The 27,506-nt window shown below is 31.0% G+C and overlaps 2 protein-coding genes and 1 long non-coding RNA gene across 3 annotated transcripts in view; 1 reads left to right on the plus strand and 2 right to left on the minus strand.

The window, feature by feature from the left end:
- LOC123657375 overlaps nt 1-21,308 on the plus strand; it is a 40,885-nt gene extending 19,577 nt beyond the window's left edge. The window contains exons 2-5 of the mRNA XM_045592932.1: nt 10,324-10,450; nt 11,556-11,873; nt 20,245-20,359; nt 20,694-21,308. Coding sequence (XP_045448888.1) covers nt 10,324-10,450; nt 11,556-11,873; nt 20,245-20,359; nt 20,694-20,834 — 701 coding nt within the window. The 3' untranslated portion in view covers nt 20,835-21,308. The remainder of the gene's footprint in view (nt 1-10,323; nt 10,451-11,555; nt 11,874-20,244; nt 20,360-20,693) is intronic.
- On the minus strand, nt 377-20,096 carry LOC123657377. The gene is made up of 3 exons (XR_006743701.1): nt 20,085-20,096; nt 15,573-15,574; nt 377-1,015 (listed from the first exon to the last, which is right to left on the minus strand). It is a non-coding gene; the product is annotated as an uncharacterized LOC123657377 (long non-coding RNA).
- Nucleotides 21,309-23,599: 2,291 nt separating the features above from the next.
- LOC123657234 lies at nt 23,600-25,987 on the minus strand. Its single transcript, XM_045592809.1, has 3 exons — nt 25,682-25,987; nt 25,217-25,378; nt 23,600-25,159 (listed from the first exon to the last, which is right to left on the minus strand). Exons 1-3 carry the CDS (start codon nt 25,985-25,987, stop codon nt 23,600-23,602), a joined length of 2,028 nt encoding a protein of 675 aa, XP_045448765.1.
- Nucleotides 25,988-27,506: the final 1,519 nt, after the last annotated feature.

Consider the following 27,506-nt stretch of genomic DNA (forward strand, 5'->3'; position numbering starts at 1 on the left):
CCATCAGATTCTCTCATCAGATCATCTATTATAATCAAATTGGCCTCTTTACCATCAAACATACTTAAGTCAGGTAATCCTTGAAAGTAGTTAACATTTTTTAAATTGTATAAGGGTTGCATCTCATCAAAGCACCATGTTACTTGGGAAAAAGATGTGTTACATATTTCTTCCATATTATTAATAAATTTTGTAACAAAATTTGATTTTCCACAACCACTAGGTCCCGCAACTATTGCAGTGAATGGATGAATAAAATGTTTCATTTTTCCTTACGTGTGGATTAGACGAGGTACAAGAAAACAATAATCATTTTTTACTTTTTAAAACTGTTTTATTGATTCTTAAACTAAAAATTACAATAATACAATGGAGGTAAGAAAACAAATTTATTACATCTAAAAACAATTTAAAAATATATACATTCTGAAAATATTACACTTATGACAACAAAAATTCAAGTAAGTAAAGGATTGATTTTATTACATTAGAATACAAAAAGAAAGATAAACATGTTTTAAAAATTTAAAAGTTATTTACAATAAAACCACAAATATAAGAAAACAAATAAAAATAAACTATGTACCTATTATACTTTTCTTAATTTGTAATGACCCCACGCCAATGTATCGACTTGGTTTGGTAATATGTAGCGCTTGCTATCTTGGTATGACAAAAAAGTTTTATTGATTTCCTGAGTAAATATTGTGTGTTTAATTGATCTAAACCTATACATACTATGATGTTGAATATTTTTATTAAAAAGACAAGATTTGTAATTTCCTAATCCTAACTTTTTTGTTACACTTTTGTTTACGCCTTTGGCTTTTGCAACGAATTTTTGCAAATTTAGAAACCTAAGTAGCGAACCGTTAGAGTTAGCACAAAACGAATGAGTGCAATCGATTTAGATGACCCCATCACTTTTTTTTTTAGGCGAGGAGCCATGTCGTATTCGTGTATTCTGGATCAACCGAAGGTTGATCCAGAATGCACGAATACCCACTACTTACGGCTTGAGTCGATTCAGTTGCACGCGAGTGTAGTTGATAGTAATGCGCAAAACGATGCGATATATCGATATAAATATAATACGACATTATAGCCATACGATTTGCTGCGGTATATCGTATTCCTTTTAAAATATCGTTTCAAAGTATCGCATTAATGAACTATGATAAATTTTGTTTATAATTGAATTTATGTGGATTACATTAGTAAACTCCACCGATCCCTGTCATTTAAATGTAATGATTAGTAATACTAGACATTCTTATTTTATTGCTTGTACTTAATAAAGTATGAAATAGAGTACTCCACAAGTCAACCTCTATTTAAAAATTGTCGGTATGTTTAAATTATTTGAGATCTTTATATTGTGCTTGTGTTTGTTCTTTTCGAGTAATACCAATTTGTGTTTTACTATCGCACAACCAGTAAAGCCAACTGTTTGCAGTTATTGTATTAAAGCGGATAATGGTAAAAAGTGTAAACTGTGCGATGTAATTGTAAAAACAAAAAATAATAGTACAGACTTATTAGTTAATTACCGTATATAATATTAAATTAATATTAATAATAATATTAAATTACCGTATTTATCGATATTATCGATACAAAGGCCTTGGATAATACCATGTATCAATACAAACGCATGCGTAACATTACGTGTGATATATATCGACACAAATTCCTTTTTGGGCATCCCTACTAGTTAGTGGTTAGGTTATGTAATAGAGTAATAAAAATAGCCTTTGTTTTTTTTTTTTGTAAGTATAATGCAACAAGGTGGCAACAAGTAAGCATTCATTTACATTGTGGCAAAAAGGTGCTATTTAGTCACTTCTATTTTATATATTTTTATACTTATATTATTAAGACATCTCTGGTGTAGTGGTGCGTGTACAGCGTAGCGCTCACACACTGGCAATTGCAGGTTCGATTTCCGCTCGGGATGGATATTTGTATCTGTACAAATATTTCTTTGCGGTCTGGCTGTCTGTCCTTGTGGGTGTCTCCACCGTGCCTTAGAGCTAGTTTAGAAGTCTATCCCGGTTGTTACGATAGAGACCTGATACGTGATAGCAATCGTTACTCATAGTAGGGAATATAAATCCGCTAATCCGCAGTGGAGCAGCGTGATGGATTAAGCTACCCTTTTCCTATGCGGACGACGAGAGTAGTCTCGTACAAGGAGAGAGAATGGGATGTTACAGGTTGAATGAATGAATCAATCAATCAATACTACTTTAAAGCTACATCTTATATATTATTATAATTTTGTGTGCATATCGGGTAGGTCTGAGAATCGGCCAACATCTATTTTTCATACCCCTAAATGTTACGGGTGATCCACCACTAATAATTTTTTTTGACAAAAATTTGTATTTTATTTTACTATGATTTTGCATTGAAAAATACATACAACCATGATTTTTCACCGTTCTACCACCGACCGCTATTTTTAATAGCTTTTAGCGGCAAGACAACGTTTGCCGGTTCAGCTAGTATTATATAAAAGTGCGTACATATGCTTAATATAATTTTCATTGTTTCATTGCTTTTTATAAATCAAAAATATCTACTACTATATAGTTTTAACTTCTACGATATGAATTATGAAAGCATCGAAATAAAAATGTTTTATGGTTTTGTAGGCTTTTATAGGAGTAAAAAGGGTAACGAACTTTAAAATAAATGAACACGTAAAAAATTGAGACCATATAATATGCTTCTGTGCAAAGTTCAAAAATTTCGAAAACCTAAAGAATACTAAAATATACCCGCCTATCCTCGAGCAGCATTTGTTATCACTTCAAAAATCATCACACGAGAACACTGAGACATGCGTACCTATAAGTAATTAAAAGCGAGTTATTAGATCAATTCTGGATGCAAGCAAACACGATGCCTCGCTAATCTTATCAATAATGCTAAACAGAAAAAAAATGTCTGACATTTATTTTTCAATTTCTACCGCATCAATTTATATTTATTTTATATTATTGCTGTGCCCGCGACTTCTTCCGCGTGGAATTTAACAAAAAAGTTATTGTTCAGTTTGCAGTTATAAAATAAACAATTTCTAAAATAGCCTAAGTTACTGTAGTAAGAGTATATAAGCTATCCGCCAGTGAAAGTCCCGTTAAAATCAGACCAGCCGTTTCAGATATTAGCCGGAACAAACAGAAAGACAGACAGACAGACAAAAATTGTAATAAATGTTATTTTGGTTTGGTTGTCATTTAGTAAAAAGCGGTTATTTTAATATTACAAACAGACACTTCAATTTTATTTATTTGTATAGACTAGCTGCCCGGATGGATTTCGTTCTGTCAAAAGTTAATAGTAAAAATTATAATTATTTTTTTACAATCAAAACCTTCCGTAACCCTACGGAACATACAAAAAAAAATAGTCGAATTTGTCGAGCCATTCTCGAATTATGCGCTTAGCAACTATTTTTATTTATATAGAAGAAATGTTGAGGACAGATCAGTGTAACTTACTTGTTGAAAGATCAACAAGTTAAAAATAAATAGACATACACGAGTATTATGTTACCGATAAAGTTATTATTATAACAATATTATTTAATACAAAGGCCAAATCATAACTTTACTGTTTACCTGAGCATTCATCACGCCAAGAAAAATAAAAATAAATGGTTTAACTAAGTCAAACGATCTAATGGTGAAAGTAAAAAAAATATGTATATTTTTATCCAACTAGATCGGCAACCAAGCGTACGGCTCACCTCATGGTAAGTGATTACCACAGCCAGAAGCATCGCAAACGTGTTGCTGACTATCCCCAGTAGGAGCTCTGGCGACTGACTACCTAATTCACCACTGGATCACAACACTGCTTGAGTGCAGTATTATTTACCTGTAACCTTCTGTAAGCTTGAGTGTTAAGTAGTCTGGCTTGTTCTGTTCTGACAGCGGTGCGCCCCACATTCCCGTCGCCTAAGGGCGGCGGGGTCAATGCGTAAAGGCATTTTCCAGTAAAAAAGAGATACTTCACCATTCCAGCTGTTCCAGATTTTGAATAGAATATTTCCCGCTGTGCTTTACCTCAATAAAATGGTTAATTATGTATAAATTACACAGGTTATAAATAATATGAAAAATACTTTTCAAATTACCGAGAATTCACGTAATTAACAAATAACGCTTAAAAAAACCTTCAGTTAAATCGGGAACCATTTATATTTTAATAGACCTTAAAAAAAATGAGAAGTTCTCAATTCAACAGATTTTTTTTATCGCTTTAAATAGCGAATACAATACGAAGTGTTTGAACTTACGACGAATACGATAAAATTAATATAATTTACGAATGTAATAAAAATATACCCTTGGACCAACAAAAAGTAGAGTGTATGTCCAGTGTATGTATAAATTATACAGTTTAGAAATAATTTGTAGTGTTTTAATAATTAAACTATAATTATTACTGTCACATAATTTTACACATTAGTACATCAGTTGAGTATATCAATCAAAATAATGTCAATTGATAAAGCTTCTATTCTAATTCAAAAAAAAAGGAAATTGATCAAGATTAGTTGATCTTATGATTACTGAACGTAATTGTAGCTGAGGGCTGTGGACGGTATTGTTAGAGATTTAAATGTATGTACTTTCTTTAAAACCATTACTTTAAATATTGAACTTTAACATGCTCATAAAAACGTGGATGTATGGAATGCGTAAATAATATAATTATTTACTATCTAGTTCATTTGGGTGTAAATATCCCGTTCTAAATTTCTTAAAGTAAGATAATATTTACTACACAAAAATAAATAGTAAAAAAATAATAAAATATTAAGTTATTGTATTGTAATTTAAAATGAATGTATTTAAGGCAAAGGCAATTACCGAAATGTAATCTAGTATGTTTACTTATTATATTACTATAAGTACTTTTATACGAGTAATACTTGTATATATAGGCATATATCAACATCTAGGTGAGAAATAGGACGGTCCCGAAACCAGAAGTCCCCGGTTCGATTCCAGATGTCACCGTGTCCGATTATTTTTTCCTTTTTTTTTTAATTGCACTCGTGATTTTTTATTTAAATAACTAGGTATGCGGTAAAATTATTATCGGTAGTCCTAAACTTGTGTGTCGAATAGATTGGTCACTTATACCACCAGTCGTTTATAACAACGCCGTAATCAGTTACAGCGACACAGTCAAAAACCTCGGAATTATCTTCGATAGACATCTTTCTTGGGCACCTCAGCTGAGTGAGATGAGCCGTAAACTATTTGCAGCTATCGGATCACTACGACGACTGCAATATTTCCTCCCTTTGCCTACCAAAATTACATTAGCACAGTCACTCCTTCTACCAATTCTTGACTATGCTGACACTTGCTATCCCGATCTTAAAGAGGAGCAATTAAATAAGCTTGAGCGCCTTCAAAATCTTTGCATACGGTTCATATTTGGTCTTCGCAAATATGACCACGTTTCCGAATTTCGCAGTTGTCTCAAGTGGCTTCCGATTCGCTTTCGCAGGAATACTCACATACTCTCGCTACTATATTGTATACTTTTTCATTCTGATACACCTCTGTACCTTAAGGAGCGTTTCAAGTATCTTTGTAATACACACGAACGCACCCTTAGATCTGAGTCTACTTTGATGCTCGAAACCCCAGCTCACACTACTTCTTTTTACTCCAATTCCTTTTCAGTTAAAGCTGTTCAACTTTGGAACGCTCTACCTCTTCCTATAAAACAAGCCCAATCCCTGTCTTGCTTTAAAAAATACCTCAAGGCGCACTATTTGTCACTTAGTACGTCATAATTGTTTTTATCTCTGCATAACATATTGTAGGAGTATCGCTTCACTTGTATTTTGTATTCTATGCTATTATTCATATTATATGTATTTCGTTTATATGTAGGTATAGTATTTTATATATATATATATGTTTGTATGTATGTATCTATGTATGTATGTATGTATTGTGCTGTATATGTATGTGTATTTGTACTCGATAGTTGATATTGTTCTAGGTGACACTAATTGTCACTTCTCTGTATACACTTCCCTACCGCTTTTTCACTACGCTGTGTCCTATATGCCCAAAGGTTGTCTGGAAGAGATCGCTACTCTAGCGATAAGACCGCCTTTGTACACTGTTTTATTTTTATTTGTAATATGTTATTGTGTTGATTGTTGTTGTGTACAATAAAGAGTATCTATCTATCTATCTATCTAAAATCGAAAAATATTATTCACATTTCATCAGTATGTTATTCGTGTTTAAATAAAAATTCTAAAAAACACGATTACCTAAAAAAAAAAACCGGGCAAATCTCGGTCATCCAGGTACGCTTATTTAGCTATAAAATTGAAATTAACATTTTTAACACTCAACTTTATATTCTTTTTTTTTATAAGTGATATATCCACAGGCTGATAATGTCCGTGCTTTTGTTATTCCATATATTTTTATTTGTTTAAACATGCATCGGTACTTCACTGCAACTTTAGAATCTTAGAAACCTTAATAACTAGTCTTAGAATCTCTAAAAGTCAACGCGAATCCACTGACCAAGTTTTTTTTTTTTTTATAGTTATTACTTACTACAATTTTATATTCGTCAACCAATCTCTTATTTAATAAATTTTTATTATTCATATAATTTAGCAATTTACTTTATTTTATTGAATTGCAAATATGTATGTATCAACTTTTTAAACAACTAGGTAAACTATGCTTAAAAGTTGTAATTAACTTTAATGACTTACCTACTTACATTAAAAATTATAAATAATTGTAATAATGTTTAATTAAAAATGAGTTTTGCGTCAATCCGAAAAAAAGTATATATTACATATATAGCAAGAAGTAACACTACTAATGTAATCCATTACGTTGACTTTGTGGTTAGCATTATTATTAATTTTTAAACGACTTAAAAAAAAAGATCGTTGTTAACCGACTTTAAAAAAGAAGGAGGTTACTCAATTCGACCTTAAATTCGAACTTAGATTCGATTTTTAATGTATGTTCGTGGATAACTTCGACGTTTATAAACCGATTTGGATAATTCTTTTTTGGTTAGAAATAAGATATCCCAAGTGTGGTACCATGATAAGGAAACCAGAATCTGATGATGGAATCCCAGAGAAATCGAGGAAACACTCGAAAATCGTAGTGACGACTAGTGCGTTTGTTAACTATTTCGATGTAATTGAAGTCGTTTTTTTTCGTTTGCCAGCAAACACAATATCCATTCGACTGTCTTTTTTTATATGTATGTTATTTCAGAACTTTTCACTGCGTGGACCGATTTCGAAGATTCTTCGGTGTTTGTCATGTGGTCCTATTTAAAGTTAATCGAGATTTGACAAGTACTTTTTGAGTTATATCTAATAATGCGTATTTGCTTGACTGCTTTCTCGTCACCCTACGTTGTATTATTCCTTATAACTTTTTCTGGATGCACCGATTTTGATGTTTCTTATTTTAATCAAAAGCTAATATTTGTCACGAGGCCACCCATTTAAATATGATCGAAATTTTTTCATTACTTTTTGAGTAATCTTTGATGACGCGTATTTACTTGACTATGTTTTCGTCTATATACACACTTGTCGATATAATTGAAGTCAGTTTTTCTTTCGTTTGCGATCGAACACAATTATATGTTTTATTTAACAATGTAAATTATGAAGCTGAAATTAAATTTTTTAGAGTAAATTTTACAATGTGTAAAACAGGCAACCCTAACACAATTCCAAGGTTTAATTACCAGGAAATGTTCGATTGTCTGCAACGATTGCTTTTAATTTATTAGGTGTTTACGAAAACATAGATATAAATATGAATGTTAGAATTAGTAAATCAGATAGTATATTAATCGTATGTTTATTATGTAGATGACCTCCTACAGTTTAATTTGCGCTTTGTTTTTATACTGTCAGGTTGGCGATTTTTGGTTACCCTTACTGTCCATTCCATCATCAGATTCTGGTGTAAAAATTCATAAATAACTGCTGAACTACCGTAAAAAAAAAAAAAAAACTAAATATCCTATTATTGGGCAAGGTATCGTCTCCACATAGGAGATTTTTTCGAATTTAATTATTTCAGCTACTTAATTACGGTTCGGCGGTTAATTTGGCACAAATATCCACAAGCACAATAACGTGGAGCAGGAACAAATATTATAGATACCTCATTAGTAATTTGTGAGTTGTGGTATGTATTATTAGTATTTTTTTTATATCTACTTGGTCGGCAAACAAGCGTATGGCTCACCTGATGGTAAGCGATTACTGTAGCTTATAGACGCCTGCAACACCAGAAGCATCGCAGTATTTTTCTATAGTTTCAAAAAAGTTAATGTACATATACAAATGAATTGTCCTACTTTGACCTAATATAAAACTAGCTTCATTAACAATAAAAAAAATCAAATAATAATACTATTGTGAAAGCTTTAGCATTATTATTGTAACAAAAATTCTTACATTACGTGAGTGACAATATAAATAAAACTGGAATAAAGTGGTTGACTGACAAACTTATTTGAATGCCAGTTTGATTGTATTTAATAAAAACATCAGGTTTGTCCAGCAAGGTTGCAAAACTAATTTGACTGTTTACATTGTACTTAGCGATCGACGTAACCGAAACCTACTTTGGAATTTATCTAACACTAGCGACCCGCCCCTGTTTCGCACGGTTGCAAAAACGATCAGTGTTTCTCTACTATATTATATTTGTATTATACACATAAACATTCCTCTGGAAGCACTCTATTTACTTAAGAAAACCGCATCAAAATCCGTTGTGTACTTTTAAAGATCTAAGCATACAGACAGCGGGAAGCGACTTTGTTTTATACTACGAGTATGTAATGATATTCTCATAATATAGCTGATCAATGCAGAAATTAACAAATCATCTGTCAAATCTCTTGTTAAGCATGAAATGAGTTGCTAAAAGCATGGTTAACTACTTAATTTACATACTGTCAGTTGACATAACTGTCAAATTTGACTCTGGAATCGTATGTTAACCGCCATTTTGGGTTTCTGAAACGCGAATTAAGCTATAATCATTGATCAAACGTCTGGCAAATACTCGGTCAACTAATCGGTGTATATCGGCGAATTAACTTAAGGAAAACAATTATTTTCTACATGAAACTACATTTTGGTTCTTTAAAGGTATGTAAAACATATTTATAACCAAGTTTTATATATGTAATGTATGTTTTATCTTATAATAGTCTACATTTTGGTCTTGATAAACTAAAATTTTTTGTTCTTTGTTGTAGCTTACACAGATGTCTATTATTATTACGAAGAAGATACTGGTCAAAGTTCAATAATAAATAAAAACACTTCAGTGTCAGTCATCTCTATTATTGACACATTTTAATTGTTAAGTTTTAAATTTGATTACTAACAATATATAAATAATAGGGAATTTAAAAGAAAAGGTCATAAAAATATATATCTAAATATACATTTATAGGAACTATTAAAAAAATAAATATCTTATAACATACATTTTTTATAAATATACAAAGAAATAATAGATATATAAATATATAAATACAAATATTACACCCAGACTCAGACGGGAATCGAACCTGCAACCCGCGGAACAGAAAGCAGGGCCACTACAAACTGTGCCAACGGGCTAGTCAGTTATTGTTTTTAGGAACTATTTCCTTTTATTGTATCTTCCTTAGATGTTTATATGATGCTTTATTAGATGTTTGAGTATTATCATATGTATTAAATAACATCACAACTAACAGTTTCTTTAGGTTTTGATACATCACAAATATATAAAATAATATTTAATTATGTTACATGACCACATGTTACAAACCGAATGTCAAATCAAACTAATCGAGGACTAGCTAATTTTGCTGTGAATGACGTTTCAGCAACTTCAATTGATTTGACATCCGTTTTAAATCTAACAGCCGATTAGTAGACCTATACTTTGACAAACGTTTCAGAAACCGGGCGTAAACTTCTAACAAATTATCGTACTAATATTATAAACGCGAAAGTTTGTGAGGATAGATGAGTGGATGGATGTTTGTTACTCTTTCACGCAATAACTACGGAACTAATTGTAATAAAACTTGGTACGTCCATAGCTGAAGATCCTGAATAATGGATAGGCTACTTCATATCTCGAAATTCCCTTGGGATCGAAAACTACTCGGGCAAAACCGCGTGGTGCAACTAGTATAGTTAAAAGTGGTGTCAGTTAACTTATTAGTTGTATTTATGAGACGTTTTATATTATATTTTGTCAACAGATGCACTCAAAGAAAATTGTAACAAGGAAGAAGACTTGCTACAACGATGTTCAATGGCGTTACCAGTTCTGAGTTCACCTGAAATCTCATTTGCTTTGACAAGGGAAGAGTTGGACAAGAGTTGCGTGTGAGTATAACATTATTGCACATAAAAAATATTACAATACCCACAACAAAGATTGTCTAGGTGACCCACACATTTATTTATTCATTTATTTTAAAATACTAACGGACTACTACACTACACTTAAATAAAAATTAGTAATAAAAAAACATTTATATGCGAATAAAATTACATATTAAGAAAACATGATTTAAAACTAAACAGAAAGAAAGGAAATTACTATAAATTTGTATTGAAATAACAGGAGGGGAAAAGAAACAAAAAATTAACAAGAATCGTATAAATAAAATACACAAAAAAAAATAAGTATAAAATTGTATCAAAGATTTCGTCACTTTAGCTCATTGAATATAGCGTACCTAACTAAGTATTGTTGTAGTAATATGTTAATTGATACGTTTAAATCAAAACGTACAAATAATATAACATTTATGTGACGCCTTTTCAAATTATCAAAAAAAATATGTTAATTACGTTTATATGATTTTGATCAAGAAGCAAATGTCGAAGTTATGTTAAGGCAGCGTTAGCACCCGAGAGAAACTTGAAGCGAAATGGTACTGCGGTATGCTGTTAGCTCATCTTAATATAGTGTTCTTGTTTGCGGTAAATACCAATTTGAAGTCGGTTGTCCAACTTACGAACTTTACTCGCTGCGTGATTAGATCTTTGAATAGCCAACGGGGTTTATTAATGGGGACATTTAGGTCGACATAATTATTGTTTCAAATGGTGTGTACGAATTGGTCATAAATAATTATGTTATATTTTATCTATATATGTCTATAATGATATTCTATAGAGAAAGAATTAGATTTTTTGTTTGTTTGTAATACGTAAACTCAAAACTATTGGTCTGATTTTGAAAATTCTTTTACCGTGAGATTCTTACGTCATCGCTGAATGATACATAAATGTTGTACATATATTTCAACAGAAGAAAAAAGAACAGCCAAAATTGTGTTATTCGAGCGGTTGATTCCACGAACATAAATCTAGTAGCGTGTAAAGGGAATTTAACAATTACTAATTAATTCAAGTAACTAGTTCGGTGAAATTTCATAACATTCAATATCCAAACAATAAGTAATAGGTAATTTTGTTACAGCGAATTGAGAGTTGGTATAAAGTGCATCGATAACTACACAGAAGTTTGTATGAAGAAGAGTGAACAGGTTATGTTTAGGAGGATATACGCGGGAATAACTGATGTGGTCCAAGAACTTTGTACGAGAGGAAAGTATCAAGATGAGTACCTCAGACATGCAGACTGTGTGAAGAATGTCAGGTCGGAGTATGAGGTCTGCAGTAAGAAATACGAAGTGACGCTGACTACCCTCAGCAATCACCAGAAGAAGGACCGATATCACACCGATGATACGAATGTCGCAACAAATCACGAAGATTACTTGAGGACGGTTTGTTGGTAAGTGATATTAAAAATAAAATTGTATTTAGAATATTTTTCTTCGTATAATTATTGTAAATATACTTTAAATGAATTCAAATGACCGTGATGTTCTTTATTTTTTTAAAGGTTTTTTGTTGTAATTGTTTTCTGGCTAAAGTTTATTACGCGTAAGATTATTATACTCGTACTTGCGTCAATGTTTTTTTTTTTATAAGTACAAAAAGGTTTGCATACACAATTTTAAATAATTCTAGAAGTCCAATTATGAGTTACAGTGATATAAAATACGTCTGGATAATTATACTCATGCATGTACGCACCTTCAACCTTCATCGATGCATTTTGGAAATTTAAATATGGCATAGTTGATTAAAAGAGGCTCAAATAAAACTTCCGGGTATCTATACAAATAAATAAATTTGAATTAATTCACCATTCATTCATTGATATACCAAAATAACATTTTTTACAATTTTTATTTAAAAAATTATAATATTATAACTTTACTAATTACAATAACTTACAATAACTATTACTTTTCACCCGAAAGTATCTTCGAATAATTTTTTTTTCACAAATAACTGATATTTCATGTTATATTATATATTGTTATACAGTTACGCAACTTATATACTTTTTAGGTCTATTTACGTCTTTAACGCAGTCACGTTTATCGTGCAAAAAATAGGACCTTTTCACACAAAAATAAACTCGAGATAAGTACACTCGACAACTTAAGAAATATTCGATTACTTAGTATGAATTCGATTCGATATTTCGTAAGCAATAAAACGTATGTGAATGTCAATAAAACTTGTTTAACAGGTGCTACGCCACATGTTAGCTCCTGTTAAGTATTTGTTGAATAATATTCACCTTGAAAGCTAAATAACAATAAGAAAGTACAAAATAATAAATGAATCAAAAAGAATTAAAATTTAATATGTATATAATAAGTATTGTATTTATTTGATATATTTTATAAATACTTAAAAAAAAACTAAGAACCGTTCTTGTGCAATGGTGCGTGTAGGCGCCGAAATTTAGGCGGATTGCAGGTTCAATTTCCGCTCGGAATGGATATTTTTATTTGTTCAAATATTTCTATATATTTGTCATTTTCGGCCTCCCACCGTGCCTCAGAAAGCACGTTAAGCTGTCGGTCCCGTTTCTTATCATAAAAACCTGAAAGCGATTGTTACTGATAGTAGGAATGTATCCGCCAACCCGCAGTGGAGCAGCGTGGTAGATTAAGCTCCAATCCTTTTCCTATAGGGAGAAAGAAGCCTATACCCAGCATTGGAATGTTACTGGCTGAATACGATTATTACAAACTACGTAAGCTAGAATAAGTGTGACAATTAATGCTCTAAGTTGATGAAGTGTAGTTTGTAATAGCAAAAAAAAAAAAAAAAAACGAGTGTGCTGTAGACCACACGACTGAAGTAAAACTTCTGCACAATAGGCTTGCATTGTGTTTTAGATATACAAAACTTAATTGGCTATGAGAGAAAGAGAGAAAGAAAATATGTGCTCGCACCTCTCTGTCTTGCTCCGTTCGCCTCGCCCGCCTTTCGTAACGCTCCTCGTCACGCATTCACCACATTTCAGGTTCTTTTTTTTATTTCAGGGTAAGCTCATAAGATGTTACAAAAAGTTCGTGTTAATACCACAACAAAAAAAAAAGTTATCCATTATTATTTCTCATGTCGTGACGTTCATCCAATGTCGTAGCATTGAATTTTTCCATCTGTCTATAAATACTTTAAACGTTAATGCGTAACTACAAAAATATCTCACAACACAAAAGAAACAAAAAAATTGAAATAAAAACGTATTATAATATCCTTTATCATATCTTTGTAAATAAGAATTGAGAACACGTATAAAGTAAACAACTCGTATGTAATATACGATATGATTTTTTCTCATACAAATCGATACAATTACTCTGTCAATAAAAGATACCCATCAAGAGTACTGAAGCAGTTAAAGATCGAGCACCTATCTCGTTTAACAGTTGATATCCAACTTTATAATTAACTTGCCCAACTAATATTACGTGAGATATTTAATTTAACGAAAGATATTCCCATGGAACATGATGAAATTAAAACGTTGAAATAACTTACCTTTGTTAACATTTTAGTCATTATTTTATCTTATTTCTATTGGATACACGTTTTACTATTATTAAGAAAAGTATAGGTTGTTTAGACATTTTTATGATCTTCTAATTAATAATTAAGTAAAAATAAATATCTTTAACATACACACACGGTCGTCTGTTCCAAGGTAAGCAATTGAATGCTTGTATTATAGGTAACAGCGGACTAATATAGCTACATATATATTTTTTTTTGCTATACACAAACATATAAATAATGCATATATAAATAAATATATATATTACACCAAGACTCGTGGTGGGGATCAAACCCACAACCCGCGGAGCAGAAAGCAGGGTCACTACAAACTGCGCCAACGGGTTAATTAAATACGACGAGTAGTTTATCGATATTATTTGATTATTGATAATTTTTGTACTCCCTATAATTTTCATTCATTAATTTGTTGTCTATCTGCGCCAACGGGCTAATCAATTAAGTAGCTTGGCATCATTTTTTTTCTGTTAATATATCAAGTCGAAGAAGTAGAGAGAATTACTATTTACTTTAAACACATTAATTCGTTTATTTCCCTTTTAACGTCACAAAATGCTCAGTTATTTAGTATATAGGTACAATAACAAACTCAAAATTATTTATAATTCATCTTGCTTACAAGTGTATTGGGAAGGGCACTTAAAGATTTTTACACGGTTTGTTAACAACTGTACTTTACTAAAATATTAAGTATATTGAAATTATTATTATATTTTTATCAGAACACGTGTTATAAATTTATTCGAACTTTATTTATAAATTAAAATAGATATGTGCATACAATAATAAGAACCGCTATCCGGCTTGCTTTCATACACCAAATACGAGAGAAATGTAAAAAAATATTTTTATATTTAAATTTTTTTATCCAGTATCACAGGACTTACACATCGCTGCCCATGTAGTTACACTATGAAAAGATAAACAAAAACAATACTATTTCCTGTAAAAAGGTCGCGCGAAACGCTGTGAAACGTGTGAATGGTGAAATAAAAGAATCTGAAATCATTTGCAGCGGAATGCCGCAGAATACTAATTTCAGCCTAACGCTGTCGGTACGTGATTATTTATAAAGAAAATATTATAAAATTTTGATTTAAAAACAGTTCGCAAACTATAAGTAAAAATGTATTTTGTACAAACAAAGCTTTGTTTACATTACATATTTGACATCATTTATTTACATTAACACGTATATATTAAAACTAAAACAGATATTTACTGTTCTAAGTTAATGATGATTAGGTATAAACCATATTTGCTTCAAATTGTGGTAAGACTGCTAACAGAATTATTCCGTTGCATAGCTTTTTGGATGTGACTGTTTTTATGTCCTAAATATTTTTGTAATATTGTGATAAATAATGGAACGAATGAAGTGACGTTTACAGATAAATTGCAATGCTTACAATGGTAGGGGAACCTTACCGGGGATTTTTGGTGTTACTCGGCGCGTCAGAATAGCATAATGAGTACTCCCTTGCACCTTTCACCTTGTGAAGTCTTTCAAAGTTTCAACCAAATATAAGCCCTTTATATAGTGTCGAACGTCTAGAGCAACTGATTAAATTACTTAAAAAAAAAATCGTGACCTTACTAAAACTTTAAACACGCTCTCCATAATATATCCTTTTTATATTTTCAGCATAAAATCTTCACAATCCAATAAGTTCCCATGATGCTCGAGTAAATCGCTATTTATCTTTTTGACCTCCACTACCATAATAAATGTATCTACGTGATTTTAAAATTTAACTCGCCATTTGTGACAATAATAATAAAAAATATTAATTTAATATAAGATTATCTAGTGCATATCGAAATAATTAGTGTTGTCTATTTTTACAGCTATTATTGTTTTGTTATTCTGCAATAATTGGAACTAGTTTTTTTAAAATACCTTACAGGCCAAGTGAAAATTTAATGTATTATTACGTACTGTACCTATTATTTAATAAACTCTAATTGTAACTAAGAAAATGAACTCTGAAATATTTGAATAGGCACAACAGTTTAAAGTATTTAGGATACATCATTTTACGATGGACTATATGATAACCGATTAAGTCACTGTTATGGTCATTATATATAGTAGAATGAGTTCACCATTTATTACCTACTAAATGTTAGTCATGCGAGTCGGTCTTTATAAATTTAATATGCTTTTCAAACGCTAAAAAATACTGCTACTTAGATCTATTGAGAAAAATAAAGATGACTAAAAATCTTCACTTAGGGTTTTTGATTTATTATTCTTTTATACCAATGAATTCTACAATATTTATGAGATATTTCTATTCGCAAACACCAATCTAAAAATTGTAGTTTATTGATTGAGGAGAAACAGGTCCTAATGGCCTATTCTACCACCTGCTCTTAAAGTCTATATAAATTGGAGACAATAAAAATTGAAGATTTTGTTAGGTAAAAAAAAGTTTCCATTAGTAAAACTTTGATTGAAAGATTAATTGACTCGGCCTCTAATATCCCACCGCGAAGGCCTATTTCTTGATGTAGGAGAAAAGTCGAAGGTTAATCCACCACACTGCTGGTTAGCAGATATATTCACTACTATAAGTAACGATTGCTATAAGGTGTGTGATAACAAACGGGAACGACAGCTTTGCGTGCACTTCGAGAAACGTTGGGGAGACTCACAAAGACAGTAAACTCAACTGGAAATAAATATTTGTTTAAATACAAACATCGACTCCGAGCGATCTCTGCACCTCGTTTATCGATGATCTATTCTTATACATACCAAATATGCACTACCACGACAAAACATTATAGAAATCGATCGAGCCGTTTTGGAAGAGTGCGACCACAAACATGAGACTTTTATATATTAGGCTAATTTTGAATACGTGTACAACTTGGTACAAAAAAAACCCAATTACGAGAATTGTTAATTATCAAGAACATATAAGTAAGATGTAAGTAAAAGACTAATAACATCAAAACTTACACATTAAGTATTTCTCAAAGCACATACTTTTTCAAATAAATTTTTATTAGATTTCTTAGAATATTTAAGATTTAAGCCAGGCTTGAACGTTTCCATAGCGATCAGATTAATATGAAGGCTCTATTTATATTTAATCTGATTACTCGATAGCATTGAATAATACTTGTCAGCTTTTTGGATGCTACAACGAGGGATCATTGGTATAAGATACATTTGATCTTAATCATCATCTATATAAATTTTTATGTTATATATATATAATATAAATGTCATACAAAATCTATAAATGATTGTAATTTTTTTATAAGTTACCTACCTATTTATTTAACATGAACCTCCATGAGTTATACTTAGATAATAAGTATATGTACATATAATTCCTCTTAAAGGAAAATGAAGCTTCAGCTATAATTGAGGAATCGAGCGATTTTAAGAATAACAATGTTTTTTAAGAGTTTTAATTTGTACTCTCCCTTATTATATATTATATATCCTATTCCCATCTTGTCCAAGATTCCAGCCTTTCTTATTTTCTGATGAACAAAATAATGTATTATAACAGGCGCTAAAATTGAGGCAAAATGATACCTTAATAATAGTTTATTGTATATATTTTGTCCATCAGAAAATAAGAATGGTTTGGGAGCCCTGGGATCTTGGATCATAAAAAATACTAATTATTAAACATTATAGCGGTATTAAATAAAGCGAACGGGAAGCAGAGTTGTACTTGACCAGTTCTTATTGTTGTTTTGTTGTTTTTTAAATCGTCATACAAATAAAATGTAGTTATAAAATACGTAGAAAGCATAATACGTAACGTTTCATATACAGTTTGTGTGAAGTCCTAAATAAACAGACCTCAATGTATTGCGATACCCAGAATACGAACGTAGGTTTTAATATTCATTATTTTATAACTATAATCTCATGTTTTTTGCTTACCTTGTGTTTTGATACTTTTTACTTGACTTCAAAAAAGTAGTAAGTTCTCAAATCGCTTGTATTTTTTTAATGTTCTTTGTCATTTATGAATGGGTAAAGAATTCATGTTTTATTATTTAGTAATGTGTCTATGCAGGTGAATAATTAAATTTGATAATTTTGTCTTTTGATTTATCTGCTACTTATGTCTTGCATATTTATACAATTTTTCTGCTAAAGATAAAGTACGACTTGCTACTTGTTTACGGCAAAACATTTAGGTATTATAAACAAATGCAGTAAAACTGTAATTGCTAAATATACATACATAATACATATGAGCTTCTTTGGCTCTTCTTCCCATCCTCGTGTCTATTTGTGTGTTGTACGGCTTTTTATATTTTGGAATGACAATAGGAACATGAAATTTTACAGAATATGTTTTACATACTAACAGAAAAAATTAAAAAAATTCCAGTAAAAAAAAAACAGTTCCGCGGGATTTTAGTTCGATCTTAAAAAAAAAAGTGCTCGAACTTAGCTACTCTCGTCGCTAATGTAACATTAGCGTGAATAACTAAATTAAAACAAAACAAAGCACTCGTTGATTCCTCAGCACTGAAACGGGAATGAAATCACTGTATACTAACACCGCTTTATTGTGAAAGTTTGTTGTTTGCGTTGTTAATTTCAATATCCTCGTTTGCGAGTTAGGTCTTAACATAATAGTTGCTGATGGGTGACTTTTACGTACTAATGTTTTTCGAAAATTAAATAAATAAATAAAAGACGCTTAAACCGAAAATAAAAATCATCATATCAAGAATTTCGCTCTGGCGGGTACATCGTTCCATAGCTTAATTGGCTAGAGCGCCGACACGGTCAGTCGGAGACGCGGGTTCGAATCCCGCTGGAGTGGTCAATTTTTGATGTGATATTCAAAAAATGTTTAAATAAAAGACTTTTTGAAGTCGTGAATAGTCAGTCACTTTCATTTTCCCACTATTCCATCTATGGACTACATTTGTTTGTCCATACCTTTCTTTCGAATAAAGATAAGTTCAAAATTATTGTTAATAAATTTATACTGATTTAGTTGTTAAATTGGTCTAAGACCTCTGCAGATATCTGAAAAATTATCTTTTAGAGGTTGTTAAAAATTAAGGAAATTAAAAATTGTAATAACACGATTTTTTGTTTGAATTGCCAGTCAAATCATTTTAGAAGCCTGAAAATATGCAAAAGGATAACACACAATGCTTATATTTATGATATTAAAGTGCTAAACAGAAATCGGAGTCAGTCATAACTACTAAAATATGACGAAGATTAGGTACTATAAAGTTTTAAGATCATGTAAAACACTTAATTCTTAGGTGTTGTCCAATTTTTTTTTTATATCACACTGTACTCTAAGATGTATAAATGTCAAGAATGTGCAAACTGATTCTTACATTTACGCATACAATATTGAACCGCTGTTATTTTTATAACGATAATAATCATACGTATCATTTATGTTTTTATGTTTATGTATTTGTGTTATAGTCATTTCTCGTAGTTTTACCTGCACCAACCTTTAAGATTTGTGTTCTACGACCGTGAGTGATATATAGCGTGATTTATGATACCTCTGAATAAACATTTTTGAATATCATATCAAAAATTGACCGCTCCAGCGGGATTCGAACCCGCGTCTCCGACTGACCGTGTCGGCGCTCTAGCCAATTAAGCTATGGAACGATGTACCCGCTAGAGCGAAATTTTTGATATGATGATTTTTATTTTCGGTTTAAGCGAACCGTGGCGCCGTCTATAGTGAGTTCTTTACAGAGACCCGTAACTATTCAAAGTTTCATATTACAATGAAAATCTTTGACAGGAGACGACACCATGCTATTTTTAATATGTACGATTTTATTTTTGTGTACCCATACATTAGGAATTCTAAACATTTTTGAATATCATATCAAAAATTGACCGCTCCAGCGGGATTCGAACCCGCGTCTCCGACTGACCGTGTCGGCGCTCTAGCCAATTAAGCTCCTCTCTCTTACCTCTGAATAATGTAACTCTCTGAAGTGACACAATCACTTATATCTATTTTCTTTTTTGAGTCATACTGTGACGTATTATAGTCTATGTTACTTCTGAATAATCGTTTCAAACGTTCTGTGGTGAAACAATTAACAATTCCTATCCTGTAGTTATCAATGTTAACGAAAAATATCGTGATATTTATTAATGTACTTTGATGAAATTGTGCAATCCAATAATGCTGTGAGTAGTTTAAATAAAATGCTCAATTAAGAATATTGATTCTTTGCAGTTCATTCCAAGAGTACTTGATGTGTTCGGAGCAGACGGTCCAGAGATCGTGCGGAGACGACGCGGCTTTGTTTACCAGTGCATTCCTCAAGCGAATGGCTTCTAATATTATTAAGGTAATATCATACTTAATATTGAATGTATTTGTTTCATTATTTACTTTACCTATCTTTTAAAATCTAATGAAAATTTTCAAACACTAATAAAATAAACATAGAAATAACATACAAATATGGATAATATGCCATTAACTGCGCTACCAAATCATTGAACTATATCTATATTAAATTCAAATTAATGAATTGAAAATCGAATATCAACAAAATTTCCATTAAACGCTTAGTAGGTACATTAATTTGTAAAACCTCGCACGTCAGTTCGAGGAAAACGCTAGGGTTCATTTGTTTATTTTATTGTTTCAATAGTTTTTTTTTTGTTTGTATCTTACAGAGCTTTTGCCTCGAATACCGAGGCCAGGAATGCGGCCTAACAGATAAAGCGACGACATTGGATCAAAGTTCGCTAATAATTCCCCTAACGCTTTTAGCTTCTCTATATCCATATATAACTGGCAACTTAGTTCCAACGTAAAACTTCCTTGCTGGGAACAAAGAAATCGATTTTTAAAATTAGAACACTAAGGTAGGAGCGTGGATTGCCAGTAATTAGTGTGGAAGAAGTTTGTTACGAGCTACAATGATGCAACGTTCAGTGAACTGTAAATAATTAATGTAGGTAGATTGTTTCAGTTCCTCGGTTAAAGGCGAAACTGAAGTTTGTGTATTAATTTATTCGAAACATAACTGGTGAAGCCGGGGTTGTTCTTAGGAGTACCTACTTTATTTTGATGGAGTTAATACTATAATGTAAAGGAAAGTGTACAATGTTCTAATTAAAAGTTGTTAATCTCATTTTATAACTTCGGTTACCTATTCGAATATTACCAACTTTGTAAATAGAAATATTTTATTGAAAGCGCGCATAATAGCGCCGATTCAAATTATGTTCTGTAAAAACTTATTTTCATTTTGTTGTAGATTTTAGTACATTGTTTGGTTTACAACTTTTGTTTCGTATTTTTGCAATTTGAGACCACTATGCTTAGATTTGTGGAACTAATTTCACATTCAACGCTAAAAATATTTTTTTAATTTAATTTATATCGAACAACAGTTTATCGTTTTTTATTGATTATTTTTATTATTAGACATAACGTTAAAAAATAAATCGGATATTTTATCTTTTTTTTATTTTATAATCGTAACAAAATAATACAATTATATCATTAAATTTTCTGCAAAGTAATACCTAATATTGTTATTGTAATAATGTTCATTTGTACTTTTTTTTGTCTCTAGCTCAGAACTTCCTGTGATAGGTGATATTTAAGTGGGAGGGTTAAATGATTTTAATTTTATATGTTAACTGTATTTTATACAAAACTTTTTGTGTGTTTTTATTTTCCAGTAACTGTAGATTTAAGCTAATTTTAATTTATTATCACACGTACTATATATTGAATACAATTAATTTTATTGTAACTATCAACTTTTTAATGAAGGGTTACTCACACTAAATTATTATATTAGTCGAGTAGCAACTAATTTACTAACTAGAAAATTCGATAATACATGAGAGAGTACAGTATACAAGCAAAAACTGGTACCAAATTATATTACAGTATTTTGAAGTAGCTGTTCAATGTTCTGAAAACAATGAGAAAATAAGTGTAGTAGTGAGGAGTCCCAAAAGCTTGAACTAAATGGATCGACTCAACTAAACTATGTACTAACTTATTTGAATAAATGTTTGATTTTCAGACACTAAATTACTGGCTACTCAACAAAATTGCTAACTTAGTGCGACTAAGTCATTAGAGCTAGCGATCTATAGGGTAACGTTCTATTGTTTTAAATATAATGTACGAGGAATGTAAAGCCTGGCTGGTAATAGACGTATTGTTATGAAAGTAATTATAAGTGTTGATTTATTGATATTTTGTATTCAAAAGTGTTAATTTTGAAAAACATTATACTTTATGTCCGTCAAAATGTCAAGCGGGTCAAAAACTTGTCAAGTGTTACTTGAATGTAACCTATACGTAATTATTATATTTAAGAGGAAAGGGTACCGGAGAGACTTTTCAAAAATAGGTATTTGAATAAAATGTTTCTGTCGCGCCGCATGCCGCTACCGCGCCCCGCACCATCTCCGCTCCGTTTTTTTTATGTGTGACTGTCGTATTGTTAGTGTGCGTGCGCCGGCTATTCAGCTATTAATTGTTGACGATATTTTAGTATTCGCATCTTTCGTTTGTGATTGACTTCGAGTACATAGAGCGCATAGTGCTATTTTTCTGAATTTGGCTTGTTTTATTGAATTTGTTTTGCATCGTATTGCTGAGACTCGGCTTACTATTATTGAATTTCGTAAACTACTTATTATTATGTTTTATTATTTTGACTTGGGTACTCTTTGTGACTTGATACATGTCTATATTTTTGTGGGTAATTATCGAAATACTTAGGTACTTTATTTATGAATTAGGTATGTAATTACATGGTTGAGGTGTGTCTAAGAATGGGTAATGAAATACATACATAATTATAGTGTATACATGTAGTACATAGTATAAGTGTAAGTATAGTATATATATGTAATGTAGTACATACATAGTATAAAATGTTTGTCTTAGTACCTATATAATTTGTAATGTCTCATGTTTGTTGCAGTTATTAATACATAGGTATAGGTTATATGTATTAATTAACATATAATTGCGGCGATATAACAATGGTTAAAAATAATATTATTGTTAATGAAACATACTTTAATTTTCTCAATAACTTTATTTTATTATTTTGACTCTAAATTAATGCACACAATTTTTTATATGTTAACGCAATGGCCGTCCAAGAGAGAAGAGAGAAAGGAAAATTGCCATACACAAAACTTTAATATTAAAGATAAATTATTGCCATTATTACACCTTTTTTGAGACTTATTTAATTAACTAATTTTATTATCTATGATGCACTATTTTTCACTATAATTCTACAATAATTTTACAATTTATGTTCATGTACTGAACATAGTTGGCGGGGCAAGCTTGACAAAAAACAAAACTATACTAGTATGAGAATATAAATTGTGTAAAATGTGTATGTATGAGAAATTAAACATAGTCTTACATCTTAAACCTAATGCAACTTTAAATTAAAACTAAATTATTTTAACAATATTATACCATTCTAAAGATATAAGAAACTTTGGCCTATAAATAATCTACTAGTTAACTAAAGGAAGCGGACATAATTTTTGATAAGAGCGAACATAGGTTCTACCATTTGCCATCTTTACTTCAGCTGAGTATTGATGGGATTCATCTTCTCTAAACTTTCACCAAATTTATACCACTTATCTAGCAGGCTTGAGGGTATAGCCTCATCCCAATTTATTTTTAAACTCCATAAACTTTGCATAAACAATTTAGCTGTAACTATTATAGGGCCAATAAGTCCCAAAGGATCATATATTTTACCTATAAAACTTAAAATTTCCCTTTTAGTTTTAAGTAACTTTAAATCTTGCGCTGGACATGAAAATACGAAGGAATCGGTAAGTATATTATATTTTAATCCTAAAGTTTTAATCATGTTGTCTTTATTAATATTAATATGCTCAAAATACCTCCTATTTGATGGTATATCTTCTAAAATTTGTGTATTATTTGAACACCATTTATGTAGTGTAAAACTGCCAAGGCTTAATAATTGTATAAGCTCTTGTTTCAGATTCCGAAGCTGATCTATGTTGTCAGCGCCACATATTATATCATCTACATAAGTATTTCTAATTATAGCATCTGCAGCTAGTGGAAACCTGTCTTTATAGATATAAGCAAGCTCCAACAAACACCTTGTAGCTAAGTATGTAGATGATTTCAAACCATAGGTAACTGTTTGCAACTGTAAACAAATTATAGGTTTCTGTGGATTATCTCGCCACAAAATATTTTGCAGAGGCGTGTGAATAGAATTAATGAAAATTTGCCTAAACATTTTTTCAATATCACACATCAATGTATAGCGATAAGTTCTAAATAATACTAGTATATCAAATAACTCACTTTGAACTATTGGTCCATTTAACATGACATTATTAAGTGATATTTTACATTGTGATTTCAGACTCCCATTGAACACAACCCGCAATTTGGTTGTCTTGCTATGCTCATTGTGCACTGCATGATGAGCCAGAAAATAAACAGGGTCACTATAAACATCATAATCATTTATATCTACTATTTTAGCATGTCCCAAAGATATGTACTCGTCAATAAAACATTTATATTGGTTAAAATATCTAGGATGAGCTTGAAACATCTTTTCTAATGAATAAAATCTCTGAAGTGCAGCTGTAAATGTATCTCCAATATGCAACATATTTAACGAAGTCTTTAGCGGTAAATCTACATAAAATCTGCAATTTTTTAAACTCATAGTATCTTTGAAGATACGTTCAGCTTTCTGAAATTCACAATTTACTTTATTAGTCACCTCAGGAACTTTTTCAGACAACCAAAACTTTTCCATTATGTCACTCAACTTATCTTCATTTTCTACCGCATGGTTAATAACTAAAGTAGTATCATTTTTTATATTATTACATGGCATTGAGCCACCCACTATGTACCCGAATAGAGTATTCTGTAACACCAATCCATTATTTAAATAAATGTGACCATGTAATAAGGTCTTAAAGTACAAATCTGCGCCGAGTAATAAAGAAATTTCAGAAGGGACATTAAAATTGACATCAGCTAACGTAACACTCTTGGGTATTTCCAAGCTACTTAAATCAAAATAATTTTGAGGCAATTTTGTGGTTATGGAATCCACTACATGACATTTTACCTGAAATTGAGTATTTTCAATTAGTGAGCTCAATGTGACATTTACAATTTGACTGACCTGATTATTATTGTTGCCTACACCTATGATATTACATGTTTGAGAAATAGGACTTAAGTATAACTGTTCAACAAGAGACCTTTTTATAATTGAAGCTTGACTGCCACTATCTAGTAGGGCCTTTACATAAAATTCTTGTCCATACTTATCAAATATCTTTACCTGTATAGTAGGTAACAAAACAGAAGTTACATTATTGAATAACAGTCTGTTAGAGTGCAAAGTTACAATATCTTTTTTCTCTTCATGTAAGAGTGAATTGTGTGCATGTTTACAAGTTTTACATTTAAAATTAAACTTACATTTGTCGCTGTGCTCACGTAGACATATTTTACAAAGTTTATTTAAATTGACAAAATTGAGTCGCTCATTTATGGTACTCATTTTAAATTTAGGACATAAAAATATAGGATGATCCATACTGTTACAAAATAAACAAGCTTTTTTGATAACGGTGTTTATTGCCTTAGGACTCTGTTTAAAACGAGGACCTTCATAGCAAGGTGCACCCTTTAATGTGGGGCTATCCTCAAGCGCCATAGCACGCTTTTCCAAAAAAGTCAGAAATCCATCAATAGTAGGCATTTGATCAAAGTCCACCTTATCCAGATGATAAGCCCTATTGGTGTATGAATCTAATTTGCGACTTAATATTGATATTAACAACATATCCCAACTATCGGTGGGCATATTTAAATTTTTAAGTGCATACAATTGTTGTCTTATATCAGATACGAATGACCGAATTATAGCTGCAGTTCCTCTTTGCATTTGAGGCTTCAATCCGGCTCGAAGGACCACTAAAGTATGTTAATGAAACATACTTTAATTTTCTCAATAACTTTATTTTATTATTTTGACTCTAAATTAATGCACACAATTTTTTATATGTTAACGCAATGGCCGTCCAAGAGAGAAGAGAGAAAGGAAAATTGCCACACACAAAACTTTAATATTAAAGATAAATTATTGCCATTATTACACCTTTTTTGAGACTTATTTAATTAACTAATTTTATTATCTATGATGCACTATTTTTCACTATAATTCTACAATAATTTTACAATTTATGTTCATGTACTGAACAATTATGATTTAAAAAATAAAAAAACAAGAAAAGCCGCCTGCGTGAAGAACAACTATTAGAAAGTCAATTGAAAAGGCTGGAACAAGATAAAAATTCAATAATTACACAAAGATAGCTATATAAATCACACCAATTTCACACATTATGTACACTTACAAAAATCATGAAGGCGACTTTTTCAATTATTATTTTATTTATGTTTTTTTAGTTAGGCAAATTACGTAATCGATTGAATTTTTTTAAAGAGTGGTTGATTAACATGACATAACATAATAATACACTTTATTGTACACCAACAGAAAATAATAATACGTATCAGATTGATTTTTAACCGACTTCCAAAAAAAGGAGGAGGTTCTTAATTCGACTGTATTTTTCTTTTCCTTTTTTTTTGTATATATGTTACTTCAGATCTTTTGACTGGGTCGACCGAGTTCGACTTGTACGCAAAGGAAAAAAAGCCGACTTCAATTACATCGACATGTAATACAACAAAGGTAGACGAAAATATAGTCAAGTAAATACGCGTTATTAAAGATTACTCAAAAAGTTGTTATCAGATCTCGATGAAATTTAAATATGACTACACGATAAACATCAGCTTTCGATTAAATTAAAAATCATCAAAATCGGTACACCCAGTAAAAAGTTATGCTGTATAATACAACGTAGGTCGACGAAAATAGTCAAGTAAAAACGTATTATTTATTGTAAGGGTAATCATTCACTATTATAGTTATCGTCGGGTATTTAAAACCATTAAAGTCAGATTTTACAATAAAGGGTAGTTCGACAATTTACCTGAACAAGTCGTGCGCTTTGCCGCGTGACTTGTCCAGGTGGGGGTAGTAAAATAAAAAGCAGGCCGAATCACTTAGCGGGCACTTGGCTTAGAACGCGGGACGAAGACGGACGTAGTTGATAAGCTGAGTGGATTATCACCAATTGGACTTTATACGACTGTAGACCTAACGCACGCAATATTATATAACTCGAAAAGTTGTTGTTAGATCTCAAATAAACTTAAGTGAGACCAAATGACACACACCACCTTTCGATTAAAAAAAATGTTGAAATCGGTCCACTCAGTCAAAAGTTCTGAAGTAACATACATAAAAAATACAGTTAAATTGAGAGCTTCCTCCTTTTTTGGAAGTCGGTTAAAAATAGAAACCGATTTTACACGTCTATAGAATTCCTAAG

This window comes from Melitaea cinxia, chromosome 10 (genome assembly GCF_905220565.1).
Source record: "Melitaea cinxia chromosome 10, ilMelCinx1.1, whole genome shotgun sequence".
In the NCBI taxonomy this organism is placed as follows: Eukaryota; Metazoa; Arthropoda; class Insecta; order Lepidoptera; family Nymphalidae; genus Melitaea; species Melitaea cinxia.